The sequence below is a fragment of the Myotis daubentonii genome, chromosome 16, assembly GCF_963259705.1.
Source record: "Myotis daubentonii chromosome 16, mMyoDau2.1, whole genome shotgun sequence".
Classification (NCBI taxonomy): Eukaryota; Metazoa; Chordata; class Mammalia; order Chiroptera; family Vespertilionidae; genus Myotis; species Myotis daubentonii.
Genome location: NC_081855.1, coordinates 13,718,636 through 13,741,376, shown reverse-complemented (window position 1 = coordinate 13,741,376; position 22,741 = coordinate 13,718,636). Strand labels below are relative to the sequence as shown.

The following is a 22,741-nucleotide window of genomic DNA, read 5'->3' as shown; positions in this document are numbered from 1 at the left end:
ATATATAATGGGATAAAGATAGTCTTTTTAATAAGTGGTGTTGGGAAAATTGGACAGATACATGCAAAAAATTAAAATTAGACTATCTTCTTACACCATATACAAGAATAAGTTCAAAATGGATTAAAGACTTAAATGTAAGACTGGAAACCATAAAACTCCTAAAAGAAAACATAGACAGTATATCTCTGACTTTCTCTTAATAATATTTTTTATGATCTATCTTCTTGGGAAAGGGAAACAAAAGAAAAAATAAACAAATGGGACTACATCAAACTGGCCTTATTTGCACCACAAAGGAAACCATTAACAAAATGAAAAGACAACCCACTGACTGAGAGAATATGTTTATTAATGATATATGTGATAAGGGTTTAATATCCAGAATTTATAAAGAACTTATAAAACTCAACACCAAAAAACGATCTAATTTTTAAAATGGGCTAAGAATCTGAATAGATACTTCTCCAAAGAAAACATACAGATGGTCAATAGACATATAAAAAGATGTTCTATGTAACTAATCATCAGAGAAATGCAAATTAAAACCACAGTGAGATAGCACCTCACACTTGTCAGAATGGCTACCATCAATAAATCAACAAACAATAAGTGGTGATGAGAATGTGGAGTAGAGGGAACCCTTGTGCACTGTTGGTGGGAATACAGATTAATTCAGCCACTATGGAGGGTCCTCAAAAAATTAAAAATGCACTGTCTTATGACCCAACAATTTCTCTTCTAGGTGTATATCTGAGGAAACCCAAACACTAATTCAAAAGAATATATACACCCCTATGTTCATTACGGCATTATTTACAATAGCCAAGACATGGGAGTAACCCAAGTGCCCATCAATAGAGGAGTGGATAAAAAAGCTCTGGTCCATATAACAATAGAATATTACTCAGTAAAAAAACAAACCAAAAAAAAAGCACAAAAGAAATATTACCATTTGTGACAGCATGGATGGACCTAGAGTGTATTATCCTGAGTGAAATAAGGCAGTCAGAGAAAGACAAATATCATATGTATAGAATCTAAAGAACAAGACTAACAAACAAAACAGAAATAGACTCATTGATACAGACAATAAACTGATGATTTCCCAGAAGGGAAGCAGGTTGGGGGACTGGGTGAAAAGGTAAAGGGATTAAGAAGTATAGATTGATAGTTACCAAATAGTCATGGGATGTAAAGTATAGTTTAGGAAATCTATACTAATAAAAACATAATATGGTAATTAGACCAGACGTCTTTCAGACAACCTTCCAGATGTCCTTCCTGACAAAGCCAGGCCTGGGTGAAGCCACCCATGGTACCGGGTGCCTGCGGCCGGCCAGAGGAGGGAAGCCTGGGTCCCAGGTGTAGGGGCCAAAGCAGAGGTGGTTAGGGGTGATCAGGCCAGCAGGGGAGCAGTTAGGGGCGATCAGACAGGCAGGCAGAGGTTGTTAGGGGCAATCAGGCAGGCAGAGGTGGTTAGGGGCGATCAGGAAGGCAGGCAGAGGGGTTAAGGGAGATCAGGCAGGTGGGCAGGCAAGTGGTTAGGAGCCAGCAGTCCAGGATTGTAAGAGGGATGTCCAAGGGGTCCCAGATTGGAGAGACTGCAGGCTGGGCTGAGGGACCACCCCCCCCCCACACATGAATTTCATGCACCGGGCCTCTAGTATAGTTAATAATATTGTAATAAATATGTATGGTGCCAGATAGGTACTGGAAATACCAGGGGGAATACCTTTTAAAGTACAGATTGTCTAATAAAACAAATTTAAAGGGATAGAGAAGTTAAAGGCACTGAAGGTCGGGGCATGGAAGCCATAGCATAAAACAATATAAAGGTGAAACCCAAGAGAACATGAACCCCTAGAGGGGCTTGCTGATGGCCTGGAAAGGTATTTCAAGAGCCTCAAAGTTGCAGATGGAAGGTCTCTGCAAGGTTGCCTTGGCACATCGCGAGGCTTGACTGTGGTGCAGTCACATTTAGCTGAATGTTCAGGCCAAATCCCTTCAAATTCCCCCCCTCATCATCTCCAAGATCCATTTCTTTCTCTTCAGCCTCGTGTCATGCCTCCAGCTTAGAGTAATGCGAACCGACCCCAGCTGGCCTCGGCAGTGCTGGACTTTGTCCCCAACAACCCCTCACATCTGTATTTTTCAAACTAATCTTTTTTAAGCCCCTCTTTCCCCATATCCTTCCCTTTCTAATAAAGAAAAGAAATAGGCTCTTTTGTAAGTGGAAATGTCAGCAAGGCTATCTCATAATCCAGGCACCTTTCATCCTGGTATTTTCTCTGAACAGGTTGTTTGTATCCCTGATTCTAAAGCTGACATCAAAGCCATTGCCAGCCAGGACTTACAGCCTAAAAGGGTATTTCCTGGGTTTACCGGAGCTGAATCTGTAACTATTTCTCACCACGAAAAGCCCTCATCCTGCTCTGCCTCATCCAGCTGAAGGAGAGTCTACATATTTTTTAGCATATAAAAGAAATGTCCAACATTGACAGTTTTCTTTAAATTTTCCAGCACTAGTATATATTGCATATTCAATTTTCGTTCCTCTAAACCAGTGGTCGGCAAACTCATTAGTCAACAGAGCCAAATATCAACAGTACAACGATTGAAATTTCTTTTGAGAGCCAAATTTTTTAAACTTAAACTATATAGGTAGGTACATTGTTATTAAATTAATTAGGGTACTCCTAAGGCTTAGGAAGAGCCACACTCAAGGGGCCAAAGAGCCGCATGTGGCTCGCTAGCCGCAGTTTGCTGACCACGGCTCTAAACCAAAAACAGATTAAGTGCAGATTTTATTATTTTTCTTTTTAAAAATTTCCTGCCTTTCCTCTTGTGTACTTTACCTTCCTAGAAAAATTGCTTAATGACTTATTCATGGTATTATACATTTTCATGATCTTTTTGCCTAAAATATATTATGTAACTTCTCTAAACTTTATAGTGTCGGGCTAATAACTGATGTCCAAGTAAAACTGGCCCGTCCTTTTACAGCATTTCTTTACGTTGTTTTTCTTGGGCTGGAAAAGCGTGGCCTTGCCTCAGTGACGTGGTTGTGATGTTTGTGTTGATGTGGCCGTTCCCTTACTCCACTCCTAACACCAGCAACATCCAACAGGTACATCCACCACAACACCCACCTGTGCAGCGAAGCCCCTTCGTGTCTTACCTCTTTAACTCATGCAAAATGAGGAGATAAAACTTCCACGTGTGGGGATTAGTAGGGAAGGCAGTTACACAGCGGAAAGTACGGTAAGCCAGAACGACCTGAATTCTGCCCCTGCTGGCCACACATCCCAGGAAAACTCCAGGGAAATATACATGCAGAGGACAAAGCAAGTTAGAGCCACCCACATGCTTGCTACCCTCTGAGCCTTCTCACATCAGCACTCTCCAGGCCGGTGAGCCAAGGCCACGGCCTTCAAATGGAGGCTGTGCAGAAAAGCACCTGCACTGCCGTCCATTCTCGGGGATTCAGTGAGGAGGCGGGTGACGCATTTAGGTGGCGTGCTTCCTTCTACCTGGGAATTGAAAGCTGGTAGGCGTAGCCCTGCTGGAAGCTGATTCCAGCAGGGCATAATAAAATGCAAGAAGTCCTCAAAAGGTTGATGGGCTTCTATATTCAGCAGGCTTGAATCATATTATTGCCTGCTGGAATAGCTGAAAGCATTTCCCCAAACCTGAAAATCTACATGTTATTACCTGCTGCTGGCCAAACAGCTGAACAGCTGTAGGCATTTCCTCAAACCTGAAGATACATATGATTGCCTGCTGCCAGACAGCCAGGGCAGCTCCCTCCGACCTGACAATGCCTAGTGTATACCAAACCTTAACCTTTGATATGTATATCTGCTTTGCTTTAGGGCAATTTGTGTTAATAAAAAAGCTAGGGGTCCAGAGATTCAGAGAGAACTTGGTTACTGAAGCTAGGTCTCCTCTGGCTCCCCAAAATGCCTTCCACATTTATATTTCATGTCTAGTCTCTTTATTAATTTACTCGCAACCACTTCTCCAGATTCCTGAGCCCTTCAGGGGTTCTCAACCTGTGGGTCGCGACCCCTGAAAATACATCCTGCATATCAGATATTTACATGATGATTCATAACAGTAGCAAAATTACAGTTATGAAGTAGCAACGAAAATAATTTTATGGTTGGGGGTCACCACAACATGAGGAACTGTATTAAAGGGTCGCGGCATTAGGAAGGTTGAGAGTCACTGTATGATGCTGAGAAACACCCGGCATAGCCCTCCGTGAAGGAAAGGGTCAGCCTATGAGGCTCAGGGTGTGGGTCCAGGCACACCTGAGTGCGGGGAGTGATGTGGAGGTGTGGCTCCCTGCTGAACATGGCACAGCACGGATCATCAGACACCGAGACGGTAATGACAACACCACACTCCCTCTAGGTAAAAAACTCGGATACACCTTCAACAATCGGAACTTTCACAACGTATCTTTGGGGCAAGGACAGGAGGTGGTGGCTGAGGCCGCGCTGGATCTCGCTGCGAAGAAAGGTCACTGGGTCATTTTGCAGGTACGTGCCCCCTGATCAGGGTCCTTCTTGAACCCCTACCCATCTGGACCTCACATCACAGTCTCTGGGCATCTCTTTCCTCTCTTCTCCTCTCACCCGCCTTTCCTTCCACACCCGTGCCCCCTTCACTCACTTCCTAATCGCCTCTCCAATTCTCTCTCGTGCGTGCTCTTCCTTACCCCCATGCCCAGTCATTTTTCTCCGACAATTGTTCTCCGTGTTTCCACCTGCTGTCGCCACTGGTTACAATTTCTCTGCTCACAAAAGGAAGCCGGTCCCCACCTCCATGCTCGGGGAGTTGGCACTTGGTTGAAGGCCGTGCAGGGATTTTTGTGGCTCCTGATCTCCTCCCATGCATTCCATGGAACGTCCTTGATGTCTTTTTCTGTCGTGTTGTGTGTTTTACGTTCTTTGTTACATGAATGACCAGAACATTACATGTGTAACTAGAACTTAGCCTCCTCGTTGAGAGTTCACTTAAGGTTTGGAAACCTGGACCCACTACTGGTAATTCCACTAAACGCTGACAAGAAACAAAGGCCGCCCTCTCCTCTCACGGCCTGGCCTCTTATTCCTTTGTTATGCTGGGGCGGGGGCCACCCCAGGGCCTCGCTCCTCTTTTTCTCCGGTAACGACCTACAGCCGCCTCTGTTAGAGCGCCCCTGGCAATGATTCGATGTATGGATATGTCCTTCCCTACGTTTCTTGAGAGAAAGATGTTTCTTATTTACCTTTTAACCCTCAGCACATTACTGTGAACATAGTAGACACTCAACAAAAGCACTCAATGAAGAAATCAATGAAAGAAAAAATAAATGAAAAAGCCAGGCACCCTCACCCTGCCCTGGCTTCGCCTGCCAAGAACGTCCCGTCTCCTCGCCATTCACTGCCCTGCATCTTGCTGCTGGGTCTTCACCCTCAAGGATCCTGTTATTGATCCAGAGCCTAGCAACTGAGGGACCAGCCATTCCCTGGCCTCTTTCTCTAGAAACCGTGGGCTTCCCAGGGGGAAAGAAGCCAGCAGCTAGTCCCTCCCACATGGGTCAGCCTGGTGCCAAAGAGACACCCTTCCGGGCCCTGGTGCCCTGGGAACCCAGCCCTCAGCCAACAAACAGGGAGTTTCCTCCCCAGAACCCACCGGCTGCCCGGGCCCCACATCTTGTGCCCACGTGCTTTCCGAGAGAGAAGGTTAAACTCCAAAGTCAGAGCTCCTGAAGAAGGAACACTCCCTGGTCGCTGGCTCTTCCTGGCTGACAGAACCTTGCTCTCTGGGCAGCCGCTAACGTTTCCACTCCAAAAGAGAGATTACAAATGAAATTTTAATTGAACATATTTTCCGGTCACCAACCTTTCGAGTCTATTACCTTTGGTTATTTGTAGCAATTCTGTGAAATACATGAAATAAATATTGTGGTTAGTTCATTTTTCTGGAAGAGGCGGCAAGAAACCAGATTGCTGTGGCCCAAGTACTGAGCTCAGTGCCACCCTGTCCATTGCGGCTCTGTGAGCAGGCTCTGAATACCTGGCGAGAAGCTTGGATTAGCCATCATAGTGAAACCTCCTGCGATGAAGCAAAGTCACTGTTTTTACTACTAAAGTGAAGGGTGCTGCATTCTGCAAGTAGAACTAAGAAATAAATGTAGGTTTAGAGAGAGACAGATAGGAGTCACAATGGGAGGAGGCGAGGCGCACACAGACATGACAGCAGAGCTCAGGCTGGGAGTAGGGAGCTTCTGTGAGCAGCAGTGACAGGTAGGAAGGTGAGTTTGCTAACAATTAGCAGAGCAGTTTGGTGAGAGGGAGAAGGAGTCAGGAAAGCTAGCTAGGAGGAGTTTAAATCATTGCTTTTCACATTTTATCACACATACAGGTTGCTGGAGGATCTTATTAAAATGTGCTGATGCAGTAAGTCTGGGTGGGGCCTCAGCATCTGCATTTCTAACTAGCCCCTTGGTAATGCCCATGTTGCTGGGCCTCACTTTAGGACAGGAGTGGGGAACCATTTTTCTGCCAAGGGACATTTGGATATTTGTAACATCACTAGAGGCCCAGTGCACGATATTCATGCACTGGATGGGGGACTCCCTCAGCCCAGCTTGCGCCCTCTCACAGTCTGGGACCCCTCAAGAGATGTCTGCCAGCCATGAGCCAGGCTTCTGGCGGAGCCAGCAGTGCTCCCACTGTGGGAGCGCACTGACCACCAGGGGGAAGCTCCCGCATTGAGTGTCTGTCTCCTGGTGGACAGTGCACGTCATAGCGACCAGTAGTTCCATGGTTCAATCAATTTGCATATTAGCCTTTTATTATATAGGATTCTCAGCCATACAAAATTATCAACTTAAAAATTGGCCTGTTATATTTGGTTAAACATTTAAGTAACTCCCCACTAATGCCTTGGCAGGGCCAGACCAAGTGATTTTGTGAGCCTTATACAACCCACGGGCAGACACTTCCCACCCCTGCTTTAGGGTATTAGGAGTTCAGTGATCCAGGAGTCAGATAGCAGGTCTGGACTTGTAACTTAGTCATGTGTTAGACTCTTGAAGGGTGGCCCTGACCAGCAGCATCAGCATCACCTGGGAACTTATTAGAGATGCAAATCCTTGGGCCCCACACTAGACCTACTGAATCGGAAACTCGGGGGAAAGGGGCAAGCAGGGGGGAGAAGTGTCCAAGAATCTTTGTTTCAACAATCCCTCCAGGGGATTCTGATGCTGAGTCCAGTTGGAGAACACTGTGCTAGAGAGACAGGATCTCAAGGGCAAGGGTTCCACTGCAGGATGCCAGGAGGTCCCCAGAACTAGGAATGCCAAAACTCATACTGCAGGTGATGTATTTGAAACTAAGGTCAGGTCCCCCCTCTAGCGGCTTTCCTATGTTTACTGCTAACAGAACTAAGCAAATGCCTGTGTTTGGGGGGTCCATCCTTCCCACCAGAACATCCACCTGGTTGCCAAGTGGCTCAGCACCCTGGAGAAGAAGCTGGAGGAGCTCAGTGCAAGCAGCCACCCGGAGTTCAGGGTCTTCATCAGTGCAGAGCCTGCGCCCTCCCCCGAGGGCCACGTCATCCCCCAGGGCATCCTGGAGAACTCCATCAAAATCACCAACGAGCCTCCCACGGGCATGCATGCCAACCTGCACAAGGCCCTGGACAACTTCACTCAGGTATGGCCCTGGGAGGGAGCGGGGACACGCACCCACCTCACAAAGAGCCGATTCAACTGGGTGGGAGAAGAGCATGCAGCTGGGGGTGCGGTCGGGGACCGGCTGAGAAGTGAAACTTGTCCAGTCTCCTCCTCTTTCATTCACCTTCTCAGCCCAACTCCGAAACCCACACAAAATTTGGAACAGGAATTGGGGGACGTGACCAGGAGACCAGGACGATTAACTTGCTGTTTTGTTACAAAATGGGTGCCCGTTGCAACCTGGGCAGAAAGTACTTTGTTCTCTTGGCAGGGGCATTTTTTCTTTTTCTTATTTTTCCTAAATAGGCCTTGACTAAACTCCTAGATACTCTGTATCAGAGGTCAAAACTTCTAAATGTTCTAGAGTTATACTCCACACTGGGGACATAAACACCCTTATCTTGGAAATCCACAGCCCTCTGTATAGGCAGCTGCAGCTGCCTCCAGGCAAAGACACCACTGCCCTGAATGGCCCTGGGCTGCACAGCAAGGTGAATACACAAGATGCCATTCAACTGTGCACTTCGAAGTGGTTAGGACAGTAAAGTTTATGGATATTTAATCACAACTTTTAAAATCAGCCCTAGCCGGTTTGGCTCAGTGGATAGAGCATCAGACTGATGGGTCCCGGGTTTGATTCCAGTTAAGGACTTGTACTTTGGTGGCAGGCTCCTCCCCCACCCGGGCCCTGGTCGGGGCACATGTGGGAGGCAACCAGTGGATGTGTTTCTCTCACATCAATGTTTCTGTTTTCCCCTGTCTCTTCCACTCTCTCTAAAAATCAATGAAAAAATATCCTCGGGTGATATTAATTATTTATAAATAAATAAGTACAGTTATAAGTTAGAAAAAAAATGAAAGGCACAGGATGCAGTCAGCTGGCTGTCGAGGGATACGGGGCCGACCATTCCCAGTTTCTCCACCTTGAGGGTCTGGGACAGAGCCGGAGGAGGGCAGCAGACGCCTCCCGTGCTGCATCTCCTAATAATTACTGTTAAAATAGTGGGGCTCCTTGGGGGTTTGTCACCCGCAGCCACACCTGTGTTCATCGTCTCTGCTCCCGTTGCCCTGTTGTGGGTTGACCTCCCTGCAAGCCCCATGTCAGTTTGGTTATCAGGCAACTGGGACATCAACCCTGAGAGATGCCGGCTTTTCCTGCTCATTCTGTCCCTGCCCCACTGGTTTTTGGGCCATTCATAACTATCTTCATATTAACATATTCTGAGGAAGCGGCCCAGGCAGCCCCACCCCCACCCCCACTTTATTCCTGCTTCCCGGGAGCTTGCTGTTTGGGTTGATCATTTTATCCTGACGTTGAGTGGCCACTGTCAACCAGTTTCAGCTTTTCCTGTGCCGTTTCTTGTCTCTGGGCCTAGAGGCACTTCTCAAAGGTGCCAGAAGCGCCGGAGGACGCACTCTGCACCCACCGAGAGCAGCCCTGTCTGGAAAGCAGTTAATACAGTTTTGTTTGCAGGAAGCAGTTCCTTTGTCCTCTGAACCACCTCTGACCTTTCACATCTATGTCTTCGTGACAAAATGGTTCTCAATCTCAGACCCCGAAAGACTGAGATTGTGTCATGGGTTTTCCATGGAAAACCTGCCAGAAGCTTAGCCTGTCCTGTCTCCTCCGCTCCTCCCATGAGCAAAGTCCTAGGCCCAACCCTCAGAAGAAACTGCAGGACGGAGCCAGCCCCATCTGCCTGAGCGTTGGAAGTGCCTCTCCTGGGCTCCAACTGCAACTTTTGCTCCTTCCCGACCAGAGAGGGTCTCACTCAGAAGAAAATTTTAATTCCAAAGAATCCAGGGGTTCTCATCCTACCATCCCCTCAAAACGCAGGTTCCTCTCTGCACTATTACGCCATCGCCCTTAAAACCCACCAGCACAGTTCCGCTGCCTCCCCCTCTGGACTGTCTCCCACATCTCTGTCCTGTCTGTCCCTCCCTCCATCCTCTCTTCAGGAGCCACACCTTTTCTGCCTGCTGTGTGCTCTGCAGCCAGGACCCCTGGGCGCTCTTGTTGCTGCAGCCAGTGGCCCATGGGATGGGGGCTGCGATTCCCACCCTCCCTCCATGCAGCAGCTCCCCCGGCAGCAAGCCAGGGGTCCCTCAGCCACACAGGCAGCAATCACACCTACAGACCCTCCATGATGGGCAAGAAAAGCATGGCAGGAAGGGAAGAGATGATGCCATGAGCGCCCCCACCCACACCCCACACCCCAGCACAAAGTGACATGAATAGGACAGAAGGGACGCTCCCATGGCCACTACCCTGTTTTCCATGAGCGATGCTTGAGAACTTAATTAGCACGGCCATATGTGCAAACTTGCACCATACCTGAATGTAAACCTTAACTCAGACTCTAAAGCAGTGGTTCTCAACCTTCCTAATGCCGCAACCCTTTAATACAGTTCCTCATGTTGTGGTGGCCCCCAATTTCATTGTTACAAATTGAACATAATGAAAGCAGAGTGATTAATCACAAAAACAATATGTAATTATATATGTGTTTTCCGATGGTCTTAGGCGACCCCTGTGAAAGGGTCGTTCGACCCCCAAAGGGGTCGCGACCCACAGGTTGAGAACCGCTGCCTAAAGGAAAGCACAGCCCTCAGCAGGGTCCCCTCCAACCCTGAGCCCAGGCCTAGCCACAACGCAATCTGTAGTCAGACCCTAACCGGGACATGTGGGAGCTTTATCCAGAGCAAGGGCGGCACTAGGGCCCACACCCCGCCCTGCAGAGCAGGAGCTGACAGGGAAGCGACCCTTTTCTTTCAGGACACCCTGGAGACGTGCTCCCGGGAGGCGGAGTTCAAGAGCATCCTCTTTGCTCTCTGTTACTTCCACGCGGTGGTGGCGGAGAGGCGAAAGTTCGGGCCGCAGGGATGGAATCGCTCCTACCCCTTCAACACTGGGGACCTCACCATCTCTGTGCACGTGCTCTACAACTTCCTGGAGGCCAACGCAAAGGTACAGGTTCCAGCCAGCTGCAGGGAGGGAGTTCGAGCTTAACCCTGGGCCACCCCCAGGACCAGTGCGAGGCTGAGAAACCAAACCTGGGCTCATGCCTGGTGTGAGTCAGTCCCGGGAGTGTCTGTTCCAGGGCCTGGGCCACCCGTGTGCGCACAGCTTTGCAGGGAACTGTGGATTAGCAAGAAGAGGCCCCACACTCACCTGATACAAATTCCCAAATTAATTAGCCAAAGACGCAGAATTCTCTGTCTCACCAAAGCTGAAGAAGAAGCCAAATTCTTGTTACACCTGTCTCCTCCATTCTCTGTCTGACATTCCTACTTCAAAGAAAACGTACACCAACAATCCATGCTCTTCCGTTTAAGGGAATGTTCACACCAGCGAGGCTCCTCTGGTTCAGAGACCAAATCCAGCATCAACAAGGCCTCCTCCTTCCTGGTGGGAAGGAACCAGGCCCAGATGCCCTGAGCCATCCCTCTGCCTTCAGCGCCGGAACCCGGGAGGCCCACCCCCCACAGCTCCATCTTCAGTTGTTGCACTTGGACAAGGCTTTCCCTGGGAAGGGGTGGGGACAGGCTTCTTTCTCAACTTCAACAGCAGTGAACTCGCCTGCTACAGTTCATTCACTTTGGCCTTTCAAAGGAGAGAGTTAATTAATATGCTAATTAATGGCAGGAAATTAGAAAAGTATCCTGGTCCTTATTTTCTTCCATTTGACACTGCCTATTAAATGACTGTGAAAGAGAGAAGGTATATATGTGAAGGGGTTGGCACCTTACCTCTGCTCACCCGTCGGTGTAATATTTCAAGCATTTAATGAGCTGCCACACGTACCTGACTCTGCTGGGCACTGGGGTACGCAGGTGAATCAAACACTGCTCCTAATCTCAAGGCGCATCCCGCCTTGTGGCTCCTGCTCTGCCCACCCAAGGCCGGCCCCATGCTGTGCAAAGACCGTTCTCTCTTCCCCTTGTCTCTCAGGTCCCCTATGATGACTTGCGGTACCTCTTCGGAGAGATCATGTATGGAGGCCATATCACCGATGACTGGGACAGGAGACTCTGCAGGACGTATCTGGAGGAATTCATTAAACCGGAAATGCTTGAAGGAGAGCTGACTCTGGCCCCAGGGTTCCCACTGCCAGGCAACATGGACTACAATGGTTACCATGAGGTGAGGCTGGCTCTCTCCCCACGACACCGTAAGGTTGCCCACACGGCGGGACCTGGGTCTTCCTTCGGTGCTGCCCTGCGTGGCTGAGGGATGCTCACAGGCAGGGAAGAATGGCTTCAAGAGCCCAGCTTTTACCGAGTGTGGTGGTCAGCCCCACGCTGGCCCTGTTCAAGTTGAGAGCTGTAAGATTTCTAGCCTCAAATTCATGATGCAGTTGAGCCCTTGGAGATCTTCCTATCCTTGATATTTGGTTCAATGACTCTATTTGTTGCTCTTTTCTACAAATAACATCTGGGGCATTCATTTGATTGTTTTCATTCAGGATATTGGCAAAGCCATTAGGAGCAAAATTTCAGGTAAGAACTAGGCTAACTTCTGCTAAGGCTTATAGTAGTGATTCAAATCTCTTCAAAGGGACATGATCTTGGAGGAGATCACTCATCCCTCCTACTCTTTGTTGGTTGCTAGGAACACAGGTCAATATATATATATGTATATATATATATATATATATACCAGGAAAAACATTCAAACGAAGCTTTTTTATACTGTTAGTTTGGTTTTTTTGTTTTACTTTTACCACAGCTATTTTTTTTAATATACTGTTTTGTTTTGTTTTGTTTTGTTTTTTTATTTTTTAAAATATATTTTATTGATTTTTTACAGAGAGGAAGGGAGAGGGATAGAGAGTTAGAAACATCGATGAGAGAGAAACATCAATCAGCTGCCTCCTGCACATGTCCCACTGGGGATGTGCCCGCAACCAAGGTATATGCCCTGGACCGGAATCGAACCTGGGACCTTTCAGTCCGCAGGCTGATGCTCTATCCACTGAGCCAAACCGGTGCTGGCTTGTTTTGTTTTTAATATTTTATTGATTTTTTACGGAGAGGAAGGGAGAGGGACAGAGAGCCAGAAACATCGATGAGAGAGAAACATCAATCAGCTGCCTCCTGCACACCCCTCCACGGGGGATGTGCCCGCAACTAAGGTATATGCCCTTGACCAGAATGGAACCTGGGACTCTTCAGTTCGCAGGCTGACGCTCTATCCACTGAACCAAACCGGCCAGGGCACTACAGCTATTTTTAAGGTGCTCATCTTTGCCTCTATTTAGCCTGCCATGGAAAATATAAGGAAAGATCATATTTTTAAAAAATTATTTTTATTGCTTGACTATTGAAGGTGCTTAAAAAAAACTTTGAATACCAAACTTAAGGGGAATACTGGTCATAAAAACATTAACAACAAGCTTTTATTTTTTTTAATTCATAAAATTTAAGAAGGTAAGTCATAAAAGTCATTTGGTCCAGGGGAAAAAAATGGACCTCTGAGAAGAAATTAAAAACAATAAGATTCTAAAAATAAGAGGATTTTAACTCTTGATCTTCAAGGCTTTAGCCAAGAAAATTGTGCAAGAGCGTCCCCTAGTGTCTATGGAACAATTTGACAAGAGGCTGAAGTAGGTGATGGGTAGCAGTAACATGGTTTGCACACCTCCTCCAATAAATGAGGCAGATTTTCCTTTTTTTCTTCCCTCCCTGTAACCTGCCAATTAATAGATGGTTATAGAGAACCTACCAAGAAGTCCAGGCATGTGCTGGCTGCTGGAAGAAATATAAAAATAAGTACACACATTTGCCTTTAAGGAATATTTTACTTACACTAGACCTTACTAACACCAAGAAATCATTAAAGTCAAATTAGGAGCTAAACTTGAGAGGTAGTTTCTCACTGTAATAGGAAGAATTGTACTCAGAGATTATTCAGAGAACTTGAGCCTTAAAAACTGAGGGAGCTGGCCAGTGTGGCTCAGTGGTTAAGCATTGACCTGTGTATCAGGAGGTCACGGTTCAATTCCCAGTCAGGGCACATGCCCAGGTTGTGGGCTCGATCCCCAGTAGGGGGTGTGCAGGAGGTAGCCGATCAGTGATTCTCTTTCATCACTGATGTTTCTATCTCTCTCTCCTTCTCCCTTCTTCTCAGGAATCAATAAAAATATTTTGGAGGGGAAAAAAGCTGAGGGAGATTTTTTAGGGATGGCAGACTGGCCACCTTAACTGACCATAACCCACCCTAACTGACCATAACCCACCCTAACCGACCATAACCCACCCTAACCGACCATAATCCACCCTAACTGACCATAACCCACCCTAACTGAGCACTGAGATGTGCTATTTGGGTGTCACACTTTTAAAATTTTAAATGCAAATACTTTCCTTTTTTAAATATATTTTTATTGATTTCAGAGAGGAAGGGAGAGGGATAGAGAGATTAGAAACATCAATGATGAGAGAAAAAAATCATTGATCAGCTGCCTCCTGCATGCCTCACACTGGGGATCGAGCCTTCAACCCGGGCATGTGCCCTGACCAGGAATCGAACCATGACCTCCTGGTTCATAGGTCGATGCTCAACCACTGAGCCCCACCGGCTGGGCTAAATTCTAATACTTTTCGCCAAAGGCAGGAACTCTCAAGTTCGCAGCAAAGCTCACCTAGTCGTGCATCCAAACCCACACAGGGATTTTGCCTGTGTTGTCCTGTGTTGTGTGTAGGTTTGTCGTCTCTGATTTAGCTAAACAGAGGGGAGGGAAAAAGTAATTCAAGGGCAAGAGGTCTGAGGTCCTAGAAGAGCTTGAGAAAAATACCGGGTAGGTTTAGTATTTCTACATGACTCTGAGGAGCCCTCCCTGTGTGTGGAAGGACAGGCATGTCAGGGAGCGGTGGGAGGGAGTGAGATTGGAGCTGGATAAAACCCTCTAAACTTCTCGAACAAGAGAATGACCTCGTGGATGGGGATGCCTGAAAACTGGCCCAGCATGGTGGTGTGGGGGAGGCAGGCCAGCCCTGGGGGAGGCTGACAGCCAGTGTGGTGAGCAGTGTTGCCTGCAGGGCCGAAGGGACCACTGACTGCACCGTGGAGCCTGGAGCCAGAGTGGGGATGGGAGATGTTTTGGTTGTTTGTGAGCGACCTGCCCTTGCCTTGCAGTACATTGATGCCGAGCTGCCCCCCGAGTCACCCTATCTCTACGGCCTCCACCCCAATGCGGAGATCGGCTTCCTGACCCAGACCTCGGAGAAGCTCTTCCGCACGGTGCTGGAGCTGCAGCCGCGGGACAGCCACGTCGGGGACGGAGCGGCGGCCACGAGGGAAGAGAAGGTATGTGGAGGGGGAGCCGAGGTCACTCTGGGAGCTGAGGACTGCACACGGGGACTGGCCAGTTGGCCCTACACAGCACAGACCCCACTGAGCACACCGTCCCCACAGCCCGTCCAGCCCTGACATGCCTGCCCTTCAGTCCAAGAGCCGGGCCCGGCCACGATCCTGGCCATTGGTTGCATCCTAGGAAGTCACTGCCATTGGATTTGGCAGTTGCTTTGCTAGTCCGCCCAAAGTCCATTTTAATTTAGTTTGTCTGCCAAAGTGAAGGAAGGGAACAGTGGTGGTTTGGGAAGCTTAAAACTGACTTCGTGATTCCTTGGCAAACTAAGTAATGACGGGGGGAGCTGTCCCTAGAAACCACCACCCTCATTCCACCAACGAGGCGCTCACTGGGACTCACTCCTCCTCTTCAAGACAATAGTGCCTTCTCTGTGTGTGAATGACATTTCATCAGAGAGTCTCCTAACACACAGTTAAGAGCTACTAAGCACAGGACTTCCTGAAATTTCCAGAGGGTAGAGGGGAATTAGGGGGTAGAAAGACAGACTGGGGTGAGGTATGGGTTTGGGGACCACAGGAGGCTATGTGAGGGCAGGAAGGAATGGGGCACTGAAATGTAATTTCTTATGAAGATTTCCCACACAAGCAAACTCATCCTGAGAGGTGTGCCCCCTTCACCCCCACCCCCACTCACAACACTCAGGTTCCTTTCATTAGAGATTCCATTGCTTTATGAGAAAACATACGGGGAAGATGAAGGATTAAGAAAGCTGGGAGTTGGGGGTGGCCGGGGAGAGGTCACTGAGGGGAAAAGGAGACATATGTAATACATGTGTAAGTTTAAATAATAAAGAATTTTTTTAAAAAAAAAAAAAGAAGAAACCTGGGAGTCATCAAACTTTTAGGCCCAGGGATTTGCACCCTGGCAACTTGAGGCAGGTGAGCAGACTTGCAGGCAGCTGCCCTAAATCAATCCACCATTTGATGGTACAATATAATTGGAGAATAAAAGGAAGAGACGAGATTTACATTACCCAGAATCTAAACCATGTAGAATGGAAAACATTCCCAGCTCTAAAAATGAAAAAGGCTGGGACGATATAGGTAATAGGATATTCTCCAAGTAACATTCAAAGAAGCTTCCAGTTCTTATAATTTCCTTATCCCCTTCTTCCAACTAATTCAAGGGAGCGCGCGCGCGCGCGTGTGTGTGTGTGTCTTTCAGAAATGGATGAACTATGATCACTTGCCAAACTAGGGAAACCTATTAGCACCACAGATACCAGGAAATGGGCAACTTTTGCTATTATACAGAGTTCTTACATATGGTAAAAGAAGGAAAGAAAAGAGAGGAGGGGGAAGAAGGACACAAAATAAATTCATAATCATTGGCCATAATAATACAAGTGGCCAATAAAAATATTCTCAATGTCACTATAACTAAATGAACTTAAGTGAAATATCATTTTTCACCTAATGGCAAAAAAATTTTAATGTGATACTATGCAGTGAGGAGGGCCCCCTAGGACAACAGGCACTCTTGTTTCTGCTGGTGGAGGTTTAAATTATAGAACAATCTGACCATAGCTACTAAAATTTAAAATCTTCATATTTTTACTCATAATTCTATGTGTAGGAATTCAACCATCAGTGAGAACACTCAAAAGTGCAGATTTTATGATACATTTCTATTTATTTATTACTTATTTATTGCTTATAGTAGTAGAAATAATAAACAGACCAAACATGCAATAGGGAGTAACATAATAAACTATGGTCTGCCGCACCAGTGAAATAAGCTATACTGTTTTTTTAAAAAAAAAAACAAGGCAAATCCATATGTACTAACAAGGGAACATGTCCAAGATTTAGTACAAGGTGGGAAAAGCAAGATTTATTACAAGGTGGGAAAAGCTGTGTATAGTGTGATTCCATTGGTGATGAAAGAAAGAAAGAAAGAAAGGAAGGAAGGAAGGAAGGAAAGGAAGGAAGGAAGGAAGGAAGGAAGGAAGGAAGGAAGGAAGGAAGGAAGGAAGGAAGGAAGGAAGGAAGAGGGAAGATGGGGAGGGAGGGGAAAGGGAGAAGGAAGGAAGACAAGATCAACGTTGGGGGGAGGGAGGGGAGGGAGAAGGAGGGAGTTATATGGATTGAAGGATGCCTAGAGGAATTAGAAACCCAAACATTAGCAGTTAGTGGTTTTTTCCCCCGCTTTGAGGAAATAGGCAAAATTGTGGGAGGATTTTGCTTCTAATATCATATGGATCTGTAATGTTTAGACCCTTATGGTAAGCATTTATTACCTTCCCCCCCAAAAAAACGGCAGAGGTGTTTGTGTAAGTAAAGTAGACCACATCCCTGGGAGCCCACTCCTCCCATCTGCCCAGCTTCTCTGAGCAGAAGACGGGCTTGTGGGTGTCCCTAACAGTCCTCCCGGCCTCGGCCCGTCTCCACGCGCTCGGCGGGATCAGTGACAGAATAGAACTGTTTCCCGCATTCAATGTATTTTGGAACAATGCCTCCAGACTATCTTTTCATCTCTTTGTGAATAACGTCTGAATGGCAGCTCCCTGTTATAGGACTGTTTCTTCAAATCCTGCTCCAGAGACAGAAATCTGATATAATTTCAGCCATTTGTCTCCTAGCCCAGCAGCAGCTTTCAGGTACCATTAAAATTCCATTCCAGTTGCTGCTGTGACAGCACCAGAGACCCATTTGTGACAGGGTGATGAGCTGTACTTCCCTTTTTCTAACATCAGCTCTTTTCCTAGAGAATGTGTTCTGTGTTAACAATACACGGCAACGCGTATATTAATAATCCTTTACATTTATATGGATTTTTTTATAGCTTTCAGATGCTGCCACATTCATCAACTCATTTTATTTGATCTCTGCATCAGCCCCGGGAGTTAGGGGAGAGGGGACAGGTGGATAAAAACGCTCTTAGAAATTTTTATAGATGCAGAAAATTGAGACCTAAATGACTTGCTAAAATTCACATAGGTAATGCATAACAGGACTGTATTCACTCAGTCAGGGTCCTTTGGTGGCAAGCAACAGAGACCAATTTAGCTGAAATAGGCAAGAAATAGCTCACCGTATCAAAGGAATTCTGGACCCAACTACTATAGCTCAATGGTTGAGCATCAACCTATGAACCAGGAGGTCAGGGTTTGATTCCTAGTCAGGGCACACGCCCAGGTTGTGGGCTTGATCCCCAGTAGAGGGTATGCAGGAGGCAGCTGATCAATGATTCTCTCTCATCATTAATGTTTCTATCTCTCTCTCCTTCTTCCTTCCTCTCTGAAATCAATATATATATGCTTAAAGTAATCCTGAGAAAGAAGTCAAGTGCATTGTCCTCTCAGGGCACTTCCATCCTGGCAGTGGCTCCAGCCACTTTTTGCCCCTGGGTCCTAGTCCTGAGGTTCAAATTTTCATGTTCCTGGAAAAAAAATATCTGATTGGCCTACTTAGGTCATGGGAGGGCTGGGCCCCAGGACTGTACCCCAAAACAAGGAGGAAGAGGTAATTTCATAAACAAGATAAGGACCAGTTAAGAAGAAGATGGGGAGAGAGACGATGAACCGACAAAAACCTTAGACTGCCACTACTTGCCTCTGAGGGCCTGAAAGGCTGCACGCCTTCTTGCTGGCGTCCTCCCTCGCTCCCTCCTTCTCTGCTGGCCACAGGTCTTATGTCTGCACTTGTTTCACTTTTCTTTCTCTGCTGACAGACCTCCTGGGCTTCCTTATTACTTCAAAATGGCAGGCTCAGCCTCCAAACGCTTGCCCCCAAATAAGTCAGTATCTCGGTACCTCAACTCCAATTTGCAGGAGAGAGGCGCTGCTGTTCTCGCTCCCCTGGTCTAATTAGCTGACAGGTTGTGTGACAAAAGGCACCTTGGGGTGGGGAGGAGGTTTGCATGATAGATGGGGGTGCTTCTTCTAGGCCCCGAGGACAGAAACCACAGTGCAGCCTCCTGGAAACTCAGAATGGAATATACATACCAGCTTCGTGCGGCCCAAATGCCTTTCCAGTTTGATTCTCACAGCTGTTTCAGTTCTGGGTTTCTCCAACTCTCAGCTCTTGGAAAAGCATCTGTGTTCATCTTTTCAGCTGGTTGCATAAGTCACAGCTTATGGCGAGGCCATCCGTGGTTGGTCCTCAACCCCTGACCTCGTTGACCTAAGCAAGCAGGCCAGAGGAGGGCCAGGGATGGATGATTGTCATCTTTGATGCCTTAATACTGGACAGTGAGTCCTTCTGGAGAATTAGACCCCCTTTCTAACCCTGTGTTTCTTGTGTGGGCAGGTCAAGGCCCTTCTGGAGGAAATACTGGAGCGGGTGACAGACGAGTTTAACATCCCAGAGCTGACGGCCAGGGTGGAGGAGCGCACCCCCTACATCGTGGTTGCCTTGCAGGAGTGTGAGCGGATGAACACCCTCACCAGGGAGATCCGGCGCTCGCTGAGGGAGCTGCACCTCGGCCTGAAGGTGCGTGAGGACTTGGGTGGGAAGGGCGTTGCCAGCTGGGCCCCCTTGAGGAGAAAGTGGGACCGGGGATCCTGGGAGCTGGAGAACAGTTCTCCTGCAGCAATCCAGATGCCCAAGAGGGTGTCACCCCAGAAACCAGAGTCTGCTCATGTTGCAGGGCGGGTAAGACACAAGGCCTAGAAGCCTGATGCTGTGCTGAGGTTAGATACAGGGGTGGGCAAACTTTTTGACTCGAGGGCCACAACGGGTTCTTAAACTGGACCGGAGGGCCGGAACAAAAGCATGGATGGAGTGTTTGTGTGAACTAATATAAATTCAAAGTAAACATCATTACATAAAAGGGTACGGTCTTTTTTTTTTTAAGTTTTATTCATTTCAAATGGGCCGGATCCGGCCCGCGGGCCGTAGTTTGCCCATGGCTGGTTAGAATGAGCTATGAGTGGCTGGTTGGGTAGGTGAGCTGTCCAGGAGACTACACTCTGAATGACCACCGAGACAGAAGTCTTCACACCCGAGTGTCTTCTACTGCCATAGGTAACATCGCTTTCCCGTGAGGCAAAAAGGTGTGTTTCTACCTCTGAGTTTCCAGGAGGCTGCACTGCAGTTTCTGTCCTCGGGTCCTAAAAGTACGGTTCTAGACTGGCATCAACTCCCAACTCTTCCACGTCCTCACTCTGTGACTTAAACCTCGCTGTGTCTCAGTTTCTTCATGTGTAAAACAGGGGTAATTTCATAGGGCTTTGGGAGAACCAAGTAAATTCATTTACATAGAGTGTTGAGAACAACGTGGTAAGTACCCATAGGTATTAGCAGGAAGTCTTGTCACCCCATCAGGGGAAAGGAAAGGATTTTAATCTTTTACAGCCTTGAGGTGGTTCTAAGATCCAAAGATCTGAAAGAGCCAAGGTTGCACAAGCTGAGGTTTCTCCGATTGGTGAAAGAGCCTCCTATTTCTACAAGCGTTTATGTAAACAAGGTTACTTTTTGCACCATAAGCATATGGTGTCAAATGCGGAGCACAGAGCCTAATAGGTAGGCATTGTTATAACCGTTCATCTGTAAACAGGTAAGTGGGGCCCTAACCCGTTTGGCTCAGTGGATGGAGTGTCGGCCTGCGGACTGAAGGGTCCCGGGGTTCGATTCCGGTCGGGGGCATGTGCCTTGGTTGTGGGCACATCCCCAGTTTGGGATGTGCAGGAGGCAGCTGATCGATGTTTCTCTCTCATCAATGTTTCTGACTCTCTGTCCTTCTCCCTTTCTCTCTAAGAAATCAATAAAATATTTAAAAAAAAAAAACAACATGTAAGTGGGGAGGGCCTGCTGCCTTTTAGGAGTGGCTGAAGGTGACTTGTCGGTTTAGTAAAAGAATTGTGACCCCACACAGAGGGAAAGTGAGAGCCCACTTTTGTAGCCAACAATGAAATCTCAGCCCAGCCCTGGTCGTCGGGCTGTGGTGTGCTGCTGCCTTCCAGGCCGATGGTCACGTGTGCACAGGGAAACCAGACAGGAGTTTCTTCCCAATGTGGTCACATAGAAACTACCTAATAAACTGCAAAATCTAGGTTAGTGGGTTTTTTAAATATCTGTTCATTTCCCTTCTGCCCCCAATATGGATGGAGAGAAATAAGGAGAAAGGTGAGATGGGAAGGGATGTTGAAAGCTGACAATGTTTCCAAATTAGGCTCCAGCTTGTAATGAAATGAAATACAAAACTTTGTAGAACAATCTCAAGTGTAAATAAGGATTCTGCCTGTCACACTGTGCGGCTCCATTACTGTGGCAGGCAGGTACACATTAGTAATTATCTTGAGTAGATTGGTTGCAACCTTAGCCTATTGGATCCATGCAATTTGGAGCAGTCTGTTTACCCATTCGACTTCCAATTCATTCACTCATTTTTCTGCCAAGAGCTTTCCCTGAGGTTTGGTGTCAGAATTGCAGAGCGTGCCTGGGAAAAGACGAGGGGGGCAGGGAGGGCTCTCTTTATTTCAGTCTAGGCGAGCGGGGCTGATCCATGAGCTCTTTGCCCTCCATGCTAGAGGGGCACCTTCTGATGGATGAAGAAGTGAGAAGCTACTCAGCTCCAAGCTTCCCACCCGAACGCTGGTGGGAAACCATGATCGGCCTTGCTGACCAACTTACCTGGCGAGAGGGCGGGAGGAAATTCTCACTTCTTTCCTTTCCTCTCCTCTCTTTCTCTTCAACAGTCACTTCAAAGTTCTAGGAGGGTTTTAGGTGGAGCGCAGGAGGACATGGGACAACTTACGCTACCTGGCACAGTACACAGGCAAACCCAAATGCTCTGCCCAGGCTGGGCACCAAGTTAGAAAACATCTAACTTTTTAAATCATTAAATCAACACTCTTAGTGTTTATGATAAAGAAATTCTTACTTGTAATCATTCACAGTTGGCTGGATGGGAAACCATAATGCTACCCAAAATGGGTTAGCGGAACTGAGAGGCCCGGATGACTGTGAGAACTCCAAGCACACAGCTTGTGGGGAAGGCAGGGTGGTCACCTGGGGGTGGTCAGCTGGTCACAACCATGTTTCCACAGAGAGGAATTCCCACAGGAATTCACCACCATCAGAAATCTGGCGCTCAGCCTTACATAGTGAAGAACCAGGTCCTGCAAGTGTATCAGAGCTGACTGGTCAAGGGCCCTGACTCCCACTAACCAAATGCACAAAAGCCTGATGTACAAAACTCCCAAAGGCCAAGGCCAATTCACTCTTCACAATAACAACTAGTTATACATTTCAAAGGGTCATACAGTGGTGAAAATTCTCTGCCTGTGTAAGAAAATTACATGAGACGCCAAATTCTTAGACTTGCCCTGTACACTGCGGTAGCTGCTAATGACAGGTTAGCACTTGAAACATGGCTAGTCCTAATCAGATGTGTCATAAGCGTAAATGAAACGCCAGATTTCAAAGATTTTTAAATGTAAAATACCTCATTAATAGTTTTATATTGATCACATATTGAAATATTTGACATTTTAGATATATTGAATTAAATAAAATACATTGCAAAAATTAAGTTCATCTGTTTTTTGTTTTTTGTTGTGTTTTTTTTTTACTTTTCTAAATGTGACTACCAGAAAATGTAAAAGTGCCTACACAGCTCTCATTTGCAGCTTGCATTGTATTGCATTCTGGGGAAGTGCTGTCGTAGGCGGACCCATGGCCAGCCTAGAATC

General features: G+C 47.1%; 1 protein-coding gene across 1 annotated transcript in view; it reads left to right on the top strand.

Annotated features, from left to right (window-relative positions):
* The window catches only part of DNAH9 (dynein axonemal heavy chain 9), a 343,788-nt gene that overhangs the window by 308,861 nt on the left and 12,186 nt on the right, over positions 1 to 22,741 (top strand). Inside the window, exons 62-67 of the mRNA XM_059668596.1 lie at positions 4,420 to 4,547; positions 7,485 to 7,712; positions 10,509 to 10,700; positions 11,685 to 11,876; positions 14,871 to 15,041; positions 19,356 to 19,538. Of these exons, the coding sequence (XP_059524579.1) occupies positions 4,420 to 4,547; positions 7,485 to 7,712; positions 10,509 to 10,700; positions 11,685 to 11,876; positions 14,871 to 15,041; positions 19,356 to 19,538 (1,094 nt within the window). The remainder of the gene's footprint in view (positions 1 to 4,419; positions 4,548 to 7,484; positions 7,713 to 10,508; positions 10,701 to 11,684; positions 11,877 to 14,870; positions 15,042 to 19,355; positions 19,539 to 22,741) is intronic.